This window comes from Armigeres subalbatus, chromosome 3, assembly GCF_024139115.2.
Source record: "Armigeres subalbatus isolate Guangzhou_Male chromosome 3, GZ_Asu_2, whole genome shotgun sequence".
Classification (NCBI taxonomy): Eukaryota; Metazoa; Arthropoda; class Insecta; order Diptera; family Culicidae; genus Armigeres; species Armigeres subalbatus.
The window spans coordinates 219,727,660-219,740,293 of NC_085141.1; the positions used below are offsets into that span (position 1 = coordinate 219,727,660).

General features: G+C 43.9%; 1 protein-coding gene across 5 annotated transcripts in view; it reads left to right on the forward strand.

The window, feature by feature from the left end:
* LOC134219979 (spectrin beta chain) overlaps nt 1-12,634 on the forward strand; it is a 99,384-nt gene that overhangs the window by 70,550 nt on the left and 16,200 nt on the right. For 4 of the 5 annotated variants that reach the window (XM_062698896.1, XM_062698895.1, XM_062698897.1 and 1 more), the window contains exons 4-6: nt 257-5,843; nt 5,911-6,107; nt 6,172-6,361. In XM_062698896.1, coding sequence (XP_062554880.1) covers nt 257-5,843; nt 5,911-6,107; nt 6,172-6,361 — 5,974 coding nt within the window. Of the gene's footprint in view, nt 1-256; nt 5,844-5,910; nt 6,108-6,171; nt 6,362-8,137; nt 8,192-12,634 lie in introns of all 5 variants that reach the window. The other variant, XM_062698898.1, reaches the window with a different exon arrangement.

Below are 12,634 nucleotides of genomic sequence, written 5' to 3' on the forward strand. Positions count from 1 at the left end.
AATATTGGTTTTGGAGAATTTTTAGAAATATCGTTTCATAAGGTGTGGTTTTTCCGATTGACTTGAAAGATCTTTTTGAATATCCGTATTGTAACAGAACGACATTATTAGTTGAAGATCCTAACTAAAATATGTTCTATAAAACAAGTGCTTTTGTGTGGAATGCAGCTCCTTAGGGATAAACATGCTGCTTAAATAGATTTTCTCCATACGTGATAACGGAACATCCTAAAATATTTCATGCACTTTTTTTCAGATCCAAGATATTACAATCGAGGAAACCGACAACAAGGAGACAAAGTCCGCCAAGGATGCACTGCTGCTGTGGTGTCAGATGAAGACCGCTGGATACCACAACGTGAACGTCCGTAACTTCACTACCTCCTGGCGGGATGGACTTGCCTTCAACGCAATCATTCACAAGCATCGTCCGGATCTGATCCAGTTCGATAAGCTGACGAAGAACAATCCCATACAGAACCTGAACAATGCGTTCAACGTGGCTGAGGAGAAGCTCGGACTTACCAAGCTGCTGGACGCGGAAGATGTCTTCGTTGAACATCCCGACGAGAAGTCCATTATCACATACGTGGTAACCTACTATCACTATTTCAGCAAGCTGAAACAAGAAACCGTACAGGGCAAACGTATCGGCAAGGTCGTCGGTATTGCCATGGACAACGATCGGATGATCAACGAGTACGAATCGCTGACCAGCGAATTGCTGAAGTGGATTGAAGTTACAATTGTTCAGCTCGGTGACCGACAGTTTGCCAACTCTTTAGCCGGCGTGCAGCAACAGTTGGCACAGTTTTCCAACTATCGCACGGTTGAAAAGCCTCCCAAATTCGTGGAAAAGGGCAACCTAGAAGTACTTCTGTTCACGTTACAATCGAAGATGAGAGCAAACAATCAAAAACCATATACTCCGAAGGAAGGTAAAATGATTTCCGATATTAACAAAGCATGGGAGCGTCTGGAGAAGTCGGAACACGAACGAGAACTCGCACTCCGCGAAGAGTTGATTCGCCAGGAGAAGCTCGAACAGCTAGCCGCACGGTTCAACCGCAAGGCAACTATGAGAGAAACGTGGCTCTCAGAAAATCAACGCTTGGTTAGCACCGACAATTTCGGATTTGATCTGGCTGCGGTGGAAGCCGCCGCGAAGAAGCATGAAGCCATCGAAACCGACATTTTTGCCTATGAGGAACGTGTCCAAGCTGTTGTGGCTGTTTGCAACGAACTAGAGGCCGAAAAGTATCACGATATTGAGCGGATTGCAGCCCGTAAAGAGAATGTGTTGCGCCTGTGGAATTATCTGCTGGAGTTGCTTAGAGCAAGAAGAATGCGTCTTGAGTTCTCCATTCAGTTGCAGCAGAACTTCCAGGAAATGATCTACATCCTTGATTCTATGGAAGAAATCAAGCAACGCTTGCTGACGGACGATTTCGGCAAGCACTTGATGGGCGTGGAGGATCTGCTGCAGAAACATTCGCTAGTGGAAGCCGATATCAACGTGCTCGGCGAACGTGTGAAACAAGTAGTACAAAACTCCCAGAAATTCTTGGGAGACGAAGAAGGAGGGTACAAGCCATGTGATCCGGCTATCATTGTTGATCGCGTACAGCGTCTAGAAGATGCGTATGCCGAGCTGTGCAAGCTGGCAGTAGACCGAAGATGCCGTTTGGAGGAGAGTCGCAAATTGTGGCAATTCTATTGGGACATGGCCGATGAAGAGAACTGGATCAAGGAGAAAGAACAGATTGTCTCTGCTGATGAGATTGGCCACGATTTGACAACGGTCAACTTACTACTATCTAAGCATAGGGCATTGGAGAAGGAAATCAATTCCCATGAACCACAATTGATGTCTGTCAGTACCGTCGGTGACGAGTTGGTTCGCCAGGGTCACTTTGGAGCAGACCGCATTGATGAACGTCTCAAGGAAATTTTGTCTATGTGGAACAATCTACGAGATTTGACGGTATCGCGTCGTCAACGTCTCGAGAATGCTGTCGACTACTTCCAACTATTTGCCGATGCCGATGATATTGATAACTGGATGTTGGATGCTTTGCGTCTTGTTTCCTCTGAAGATGTTGGTCGTGACGAAGCGAATGTACAAAGCTTGCTGAAGAAGCACAAAGACGTCGCAGACGAGCTGAAAAATTACGCTGAAACTATCGAACAATTGCATGCTCAGGCTAAGAATCTAACACTGAACGACCCAGAACAGCAGAAGGTTCAAGAACGTCTCGCTGCTATTGATGCCCGCTATAAAGAACTCATGGAGCTGGCCAAACTGCGCAAACAACGTCTTCTCGATGCTCTCAGTCTGTACAAACTTATTTCCGAGAGCGATGGCGTAGAACAATGGATCAGCGAAAAGGAACGTATGTTGCAGACAATGGTCCCTGGCAAGGACATCGAGGATGTCGAAATCATGAAGCATCGCTACGACGGATTCGATAAGGAAATGAATGCCAACGCATCTCGCGTAGCAGTTGTCAATCAACTCGCCCGCCAGTTGCTGCACGTTGAGCATCCCAACTCTGAGGAAATCATCGAGAAGCAAAACCATCTCAACCAGAGCTGGTCGAAGTTGCGTGAACAGGCAGAGAGCAAACGCGATGATCTGAAGTCCGCTCATGGGGTGCAAACATTCTACATCGAATGTCGTGAAACGATTTCCTGGATCGAGGATAAGAAACGTATTCTCACTGACACTGACAGTCTTCAAATGGATCTAACTGGTGTGATGACGCTACAGCGTCGTCTCAGCGGTATGGAGCGTGATCTTGCTGCCATCCAAGCCAAACTTACTGCTCTGGAAAGCGAGGCTGATGCCATCGAAGGTGATCATCCAGAGGAGGCAGCTTTGATTCGTGAAAGAATTTCACAAATTCAAGTCATTTGGGAACAGCTTACTCAAATGCTTAAGGAGCGTGATTCGAAGCTCGAAGAAGCCGGAGATCTTCACCGATTCTTGCGCGATCTGGATCACTTCCAGGCTTGGTTGACCAAAACCCAAACCGATGTTGCTTCCGAGGATACTCCCACATCACTGCCAGAGGCTGAGAAGCTATTAAATCAACACCAGAGCATCCGCGAGGAGATTGACAATTATACCGAAGATTACACTAAAATGATGGAGTATGGCGAAGGCTTGACTTCCGAGCCTACCCAGACCGAAGATCCGCAGTATATGTTCCTGCGTGAACGTCTAAAGGCTTTGAAAGATGGCTGGGAAGAGTTACATCAAATGTGGGAGAACCGTCAAGTTCTATTATCGCAAAGCTTGGATCAGCAGTTGTTCAATCGTGATGCACGCCAAGCCGAAGTGCTACTTAGCCAACAAGAGCATGTTCTCAGCAAGGATGACACTCCAGTTAATCTGGAACAAGCTGAAAACCAGCTTAAACGTCATGAGGCATTCCTCACCACTATGGAGGCCAACGATGAAAAAATTAATACTATCGTTCAGGTTGCCGATCAGCTGGCAGAGAAGGAGCACTTTGATTCCGACAAGATCGGAAAGCGGGCTGAGAGCATTGCTCATCGTCGTGATGATAATCGCAACCGAGCTATCGAACTGCACGAGAAATTGAAGAACCAAGTTAAGTTGCATGAGTTCTTACAAGACATTGAAGAGTTGACGGAGTGGGTCCAAGAGAAATACATTACCGCTCAGGATGACACATACCGCAGCGCCAAGACCGTTCATAGCAAATGGACCCGTCATCAAGCGTTCGAAGCGGAAATTGCTGCCAATAAGGAACGTCTCCACGAAGCCCAGAAGGCCGCCCAGGAACTAATGGTTGAGAAGCCCGAGTTCAAAGAAATCATCGAACCAAAACTTCAAGACCTTGCAAAGAACTTCGATGAACTTGAGACCAGCACTAAGGAGAAGGGAGCACTTCTGTTCGACGCTAAGCGTGAAGTTATCGTTCAACAGAGCGTTGACGATATCGATTCATGGATGGACGATTTGGAGAAACAGATCATCAATACCGATACGGGTAGTGATCTGACTTCGGTTAACATTCTGATGCAGAAACAACAGGTCATTCAAACACAAATGGCTGTTAAGGCACGTCAAGTCGAAGAATTAGAAAAGCAGACCGAAGTCCTGACGAAGACCGCTCCTCAAGATGTTGTAGAACCCATCGTGGAGAAGAAGACAGCGGTGAATGCTCGATTTGAGAAGATCAAGGCACCACTTTTGGAACGTCAGCGTCAGCTTGAGAAGAAGAAAGAAGCCTATCAATTCCGTCGCGATGTCGAGGATGAAAAACTGTGGATTGATGAAAAGATGCCCCTGGCTAACTCCGAAGAATTTGGCAACTCACTGTTTAATGTCCACGTGTTGAAGAAGAAGCACCAGTCGCTGAATACTGAAATTGACAACCACGAGCCTAGAATCATGACTATTTGCAACAACGGCCAGAAGCTCATTGACGAAGGACACGAGGATGCTTCGCAGTATGCCGACCTAATCAGCCAGTTGACTCAGAAATGGCAGGAGTTGAAAGATGCCATCGACAACCGTCACAAGCAATTGGATCAATCTGAGAAGGTACAGCAGTACTTCTTCGATGCCGCTGAAGCCGAATCGTGGATGAGCGAACAAGAATTGTACATGATGGTGGAAGACCGTGGAAAGGACGAAATCTCCGCCCAAAATCTGATGAAAAAACATGATACTCTGGAGCAGTCTGTGGAGGACTACGCCGACACAATCAGACAACTGGGAGAAACTGCACGACAGCTGACAGCTGAACACCATGCATACAGCGATCAAGTATCCGTTAAGCAGTCGCAGTTGGATAAATTGTATGCCGGATTGAAGGATTTGGCTGGAGAACGTCGCGCTCGTCTGGATGAAGCGCTACAGCTGTTCATGCTGAATCGTGAGGTTGATGATCTTGAACAATGGATTGCAGAGCGCGAATTGGTTGCTGGTTCGCATGAGCTTGGCCAGGACTATGATCACATTACATTGCTGTGGGAACGTTTCAACGAATTTGCCCAAGATACGGCTGCAGTCGGAAGCGAACGAGTAGCAAAGGCCAACGGTATCGCGGACGATCTGATTCATGCTGGACACTCAGACAGTGCAACGATAGCTGAATGGAAGGACGGTCTCAATGAATCGTGGCAGGATCTACTGGAACTGATTGAAACCAGAAAGGCGATGTTGGCTGCTTCCCGCGAGTTGCACAAATTCTTCCACGATTGCAAGGATGTTTTGGGACGCATTATCGAAAAGCAACATGGTGTGTCGGACGAACTAGGACGCGATGCAGGATCGGTTTCTGCGCTACAACGCAAACATCAAAATTTCATCCAGGATCTGATGACACTCCATTCCCAAGTTCAGCAGATTCAGGAAGAGTCTTCGAAATTACAAGCCGCATATGCTGGTGAAAAGGCACGTGAGATCACAAACCGTGAGCATGAGGTTCTCGCAGCCTGGGCCAACCTGCAGGGAATGTGCGACGCCCGTAAGAATAAACTTGCTGACACTGGGGATTTGTTCAAATTCTTCAATATGGTCCGAACGTTGATGCTGTGGATGGAAGATGTAGTGCGACAGATGAATACCTCGGAGAAACCACGCGATGTGTCCGGAGTGGAACTTCTGATGAACAATCATCAAAGTCTAAAGGCAGAAATTGACACCCGTGAAGATAACTTCTCAGCGTGTTTGGCTCTTGGAAAAGAACTGTTAGCAAGGAATCACTACGCATCGGCAGACATCAAGGAGCGCCTGTTACAGTTGACCAACAGCAGAAACGCTCTACTGCATCGATGGGAGGAACGTTGGGAGAACCTTCAGCTAAGTATGTATTCCGGTCGTTTTGGAAATTAGAGGATTATCGTTTAACTTGCGTATGCTTAATTTTTCAGTATTGGAGGTGTATCAGTTTGCCCGAGATGCTGCTGTCGCTGAGGCTTGGTTGATTGCACAGGAACCATACCTAATGTCGACGGAACTGGGACACACTATTGACGAAGTTGAGAACCTGATTAAGAAGCATGAGGCATTTGAGAAATCCGCTGCCGCCCAGGAGGAACGTTTCAGCGCTTTAGAGCGATTAACTACGGTATGTTGAAGATAATGTGTATATAAAATATAATTGTTATTAATATTTAATATTTAATTTTCAGTTTGAGCTCAAAGAAATGAAACGTCGCCAGGAAGCCGCAGAAGAAGCAGAACGACAACGTTTGCAAGCGGAAGCCGAAGCCAGAGCCGCAGCGGAAGCTGAAGCCGAGGCAGCCCGTCAGGCCGAAGCAGCAGCACGTGATGCAGCCGATGCACCAGGCTCACCACATTCCACGAAAGAGCAGGAATCAGGTAAACTAAGTCATGGAATTATAATTCAATGCATTTCATACCCAACACGTAAAATACTAACACAATCCTACGGCGGTACCCCGTTTGGCATAATGCCATATGGCATAATGCCGTTTGGCATAACGCCGTTTGGCATAATGGCCATTTGGCATAATGGCCGTTTGGCATAATGGCCATTTGGCATAATATATATGCGGTGTCAAATTGAAGGCCATTTGGCATAATGGCCATTTGGCATAAGGGCCGTTTGGCATAACGACCATTTGGCATAATTTGTATGCGGTGTCAAAATGAGGGCCGTTTGACATAAAGGCCATTTGGCATAGTTCATATACGGTTCCAAATTAATTGCCGTTTGCAACAATTCATATGCAATAAAGAAGGGTAAATTACAGAAAAAGTGAATGAAAGTTTTTCTATCAAGGCTTTCAAGAAATGGTCAGTTCATAAATTCCATTGAAATAAACAAAGAACTGTTCGCGTTTTAAAGAAGGGTAAATTATAGGAAATGAAAATGATAAGGTGTTGAAGTGAATAATCTTCAGCGGGATATACAGTGAACCCCTCAAGAGACGATTTTCTGACTCGATAACGAGTCATGGAAGCAAGTTATGCCATATTATAAAATATGTTATGGATTACTGCGATGGTCCCTTGAAAAACCCTATTGGTTACTGTAATTCATCTGTGATCAGATTTGGTCTCAAACAAGTTGCTGCAACCATTTTTGCCTGGACTCTTTTCAAGGATTTTATATTCCACTTCTCGATATTTCCATGAGCCGATGGTCCCTTTATTATCGACTCATGGAGGTTTAACTGTCTCAACAATTTTATGATGTACCGTTTCGTGATGCACGTGTTTGCCTGTTATAAGGCAAAATGTGTTATTTTGCCTTCTATAACTGCTCGCATTTGCCCGGTATAAGGCCAAATATGTTATTTTGCCTTCTTTGAATACTCGAATTTGCTCGGGTATTGGCAGCAAAACGATTCACTGCAAAATAATTCTAACTGCGGAATGATACAAAACGCAGAATGGAATATTGCGCAATGGTTATGATCGCGATGTGGTTCATCAAGAAATGGATTACCGCGGAATGTTGTATACCGCAAATTGTCGTATAATTTTTAGAGCTTTAAAGTCTACTTAGCATCATCGGAGTAATTCACCTCCGATGATGCTAAGTAGATTCCTGGGCAATTGATTTGGAACAGTATGTAAATTATGCCAAATGGCTATTATGCCAAACGGCCCTCAATTTGACACCGCATACAAATTATGCCAAATGGCTATTATGCCAAACGGCCCTTATGCCAAATGACCATTATGCCAAACGGCCCTCAATTTGACACCGCATATAAATTATGCCAAATGGCCATTATGCCGAACGGCCATTATGCCAAATGACCATTATGCCAAACGGCGTTATGCCAAACGGCATTATGCCATATGGCATTATGCCAAACGGGGTACCGCCCAATCCTACTACATGATATCATGTTGAAAAATCACGTATTGCGTTATTGCTATTACGCTTCTGTTTCCTATACTATGTGCCAGTAACTAAGCCTAAATGCGTCCCTACAGTCCACATGTCAGAACTGTGAAACAATGCTCGTTCGAAGTTAACCCACCAGTAATTATCGCTACATATTTAAATACTCACATTAACCCACCTCTTTTGTACACACGCTGCCCAACTTATCACGATCGATAACCAAAATTGCAACTGACTAAATATTGACGAAACCCTTACCATATAACTGTTATCAGTCACTATGCGAGCAACTTCACCTGTAGAAAAAGAAAGACCTATCTCCCAGCCAGGTACTTAACGACCTTACTATTAACAACCAACCTATTTGGCCATTTTAGGAGTGTTCCTTCATTTGCTGCCTGCTTGTTTGTAATCATTGTCATGCGAAGGTGGTTTTTATCTATTGGTACTATAACTTTCGCTCCAGCGATGCAATGACATTTTTCGCTAGGATGTGGTGTTTCCCTATACTTCCCGCTTTTAATGTTCTATTTCCAGCTTTATTTTTGCATTGTGCTAAATGTAGTTAAATATGTTTTGTAATTTCTGACCTTTGTTCCGCGATCACGCTAATGGAAGCTACTCGTCCATAGGGGTGAGAATTGTATGAAGATTGCATATCAGGGTATTGGGTAGTTAGAAAAAAAAATTGGCTATAAGCTCACATTAATGTCTCCCCGTTCGGGAAGTTTAGAAATAAACTAAACAAAAAATAAGTACACAGGATACGGTTTTTACACGATTTTTTTTCGCTCGTATTTTTAAGCATGTTTCAAAAAATCCTTAATTAATCAAAGAGAAATCACATGATAATTAATATGCGTTAAACATTCAGGATGAGTGCAAAATAGAGAAAATGTAAATCATTTAAAAACAGAATTCAGTGTACTGAATTCGTACTGGCGTTAAATTAGAATATAATTTCTGTATAAAGTTGTTTTTCATGATTATTATTATTCTCTCAGGCTAAGGCCGGAGTGGCCGTGCAATGCATAAAAGTCTTCTTCATTCAGCTCGGTCCAAGGCTGCACGTTGTCAAACACGTAGTCTGCGGAGTGTCCGCAAATCGTTTTCCACCTGATCGCTCCACCTTGCTCGCTGCGCACTCGCCTTCTTGTTCCTGTTGGAATGTTGTCGAGAACCATTTTAACCAAAGTACTGTCCGACATTCTGGCTATGTGCCCGGCAAAGAACAATGAATGGTTCTCCCAACAGCTGATGCAACCCGTGGTTCATTCGTGTTCTCCACGTACCGTTTGCCATCTACACCCCACCATAGCTGGTACGCAGCACTTTTCTTTCAAAAACTCCTGTATTGGTCCTTTACGAACATCGTCCAGGTCTTATGTCCGTAGTAAACTACCGGTCTATTGATCGTTTTGTAGATAAGTTTGGTACGGCGGCGAACTCTATTGGATCGGAGCGTTTTGCGGAGTCCAAAGTACGAACGATGCGTCACCGAATTTCTCCGCTGGTATCATTATCGGAGGTCACCAGTGAGCCCAATTACACAAAGTATTCAACCACCTCGATTTTGACACTACCGATACAAACTCGTTGTGGGTGGCTCACGTTGTCATCTTTTGAACCTCTTCCTATAATGTACTTCGTCTTCGGCGTTTTGGTGATTGGTTAGCTTCGCTCTTCAGTCTGACGTAGGCTTCCTTCATCTTCTCAAAATACGTGCCATAATATCTATGTCGTCGGCGAAACCAAATAACTGAACGGACTTCGTAAAAATCGTACCACTCATGTCAATCCCTGCCCTTCGTATTACTCCAAAGCGATTTTGAATAGCAGGCACGAAAGACCATCACCTTTCCAAAACGCTCTGCACGTTTCGAAGGGACTCGATAATGCATCTGAAACTCGAACTACGCACATCACCCGATCCATCATCGCTTTGACCAACCGTATCAGTTTATCCAGAAATCCGTGTTCGTGCATTAGCTGCCATAGCTGGTCCCGATCGATTGTACCATGTGCGTCCTTGGAGTAGATGAATAGATGTGTACACCGTTGAGAGTTTTAAGCGCAGGCATACTGCGACGAGGTAGTGGTTGGATTCAATATTCGCACTGCGGTAGGAGCGGACGTTCGTGATGTCGGAGAAGAATTTATCGTCGATTATAAAAAGGTCGATTTAGTTTTCAGTTTCTTGGTTAGGTGATTTCCATGTGGCCTTGTGGATATTCTTGGGGGGGAAGAAAGTGGGGCTGCAAAGTTTATGTATCGTTGGCCGTCGTCGTTGGCGTTCATGTCGCTGATGACGATTTTGACGTCCTGCAGTGGGCATCCTGTGCATATAACGCTTCTTTCTCGTCGTCGGATCTCCTTTCGAGTGGGCAGTCTGTCTGAACCTTATAGACTCGAAAACTACTGAACCGATCGGCGTGAAAATTTGTATGCAGAGGTTTTTAGGGTCAGGGAAGGTTCTTAACATGGCTTGAGACCCCTCCTCGCTTTGGAAAGCGGGGCTCCCATACAAATGAAACACCAATTACTCGATCAATCAAAATTAATCAAACAAATAGAGCCAAATTTGGCATGTGAAAGTATAGAACGAAAGATATGTTTCTATGGTGGTTTAAAACCCCTCCCTAAAGAGGGAACCCATACAAATGAATAAGTAGCCTGCTAGTAGTTGAATAAACGGCATTTTATCCTCTGCTTACACATCCTTGCGTTGATTGGCTGCCACCCAGTCACGTGTTGGTGCATATTTTCCAACACTATGAAGCCAGTTCCCAGCTCGTTAGTGGCGCCATATCTTTGGTAGAAGGAAGCCGCTCGATCATTCTGTTTATTTAAGGCTCACTCGCCGCATCCAGCTTTACCGAGCCTTATTAGTGCTAAGCCCCTTTCCATTTTTATATCCCAATTTTTTTTTCACTTTCTCGACTATTTCAAATTGATTCGCGTTTTTTCGCTTCCATCGTAATAGAGCGAAATAGAGCTTTGATCGCCGGCGTTTGTGCGTTACTTCATTGTACTCGGACGATGAAAAGGATGCGTTATTTTCGACGTCTGGCCGTTTTGTGGTCCTTCTTCTGCTGCGGTTTCATTAGTAGCTAGAGGCGATGATAACTTTTCATTATTGTTTATCGGTGGGTAGTCAGGCAGACTGAACAACTCGTCATTTGAGGATAGTGGTGTGGCCACTTTTCAATTTTGCCATTCCCTTCTGCACATGTTTTATTAGGGTGCGCTGCCTGATTGCACCGACGACATATTTTGGCTGATTATTGTAAGTTACCACGGTGTTACATTCTGCAATGGTTATGAACGATGGTATGTGTTGAAATAAATTTATTCGAACTACCAGTACACCGTTTGAAATCCCCAGAAAACAATGCTTCCATGTTTCGTTACGGATAAAAATCCCTTCTCCATGCTTGAGCATATACTGATGTACGGCACTGTGGCTCTCTGTCGGTAGATCGTGAACCCTAATGACCACCACCTCACTATCCACGTAAACCGAAATCTTATATTGCTTTTCTTTGCACACAATAGTTCGCTTGCAATTGTGCTCTGATTGATAGCGCAAAGCGACTTCTTTGTCTATCAGCCCTATCAGAACACAATTGCGGGTGTTATGCAACTGAATGCTTTTAACATCCGCATAATCGATCTGTATTTGATCCTCCAAGAAATCCTTGACTTTCCCAACGTCGGGACGAATTGGAAGCAAACTTAAATCGAACACAAGTGTATTTTCCCGGGCACTTCCCATTGTGTTTGATGGTTGTGAATTGTGTTTAACGAAACGAGAGAGAACAAAAACGCGTCCGCCCTTTGCGCGATGTCAAAATATGAACTGAAAATTTTACATATGATTGATTATTGTTTCTCTTTTTCGATGTTTGACAATGCAAATTATTGTTTCTACAAAATCGATTATTTAAATCGATGACAGTCGAGAACAGAAATAACGAATCAAAGCAAATTTTGTTTTCGATTTCATATTTTGTTGATTCAACAAATTTGTCAAATAAATAATGAAATAGGGTAACCGGCGGTAATGTTGGCCCTGGATGTAACATTGGCTCATCACGCAAATTAATCAATATTTCAGCGATAATACGTCGATTTGTAGAGAGATATTAACCATCACTTCTTAAGAAAAGTGTATCAAACATATATCTGCTTCATAACTCTAGATTTATACACTTCTTAAACTATTAAAAGCAATTATCTTGCGTGAAAAATCACTTTGACTCGGTTTATTAGCAGCCATGTTTCGTTGACTTATGCAGGCTGGCTGTGTTAGAGTTTTTCTTTTGCCCCATAAAAGAGTTTTCTGAATGAACATACCTGCTTTCGCACATCAGATGAATGGATAACAACCACACTATGTCAGCTATCATTTTTATTTCACAATTTTCATTAGTATAGCGACATAATTACCCAAAACTTTTTTGGACAATACTGGGGACACCCGTAGCCAAATGGTGGCATGCGCTTTCGATTTGTAGCACTACGTTAGTATAGGTGAAACTCTGAAATCAAAACATTCTCACCAATAACCCGTACTGGAGAAAATAACTGAAAGCTGCAGATAGAATATCCGATGCTTGCGATTAGGACGCCAAGAATTTTTGTAAAAACAGTTTCATTCGCAAATTACATAACGTTAAACTCAACCCGAACCAAGAGTAATGCTTCATGTATGGTAGGGTTCTAAAATTTATAAAGTCCTTAACGCTCAGACAAGAACCTTCCCACTACCT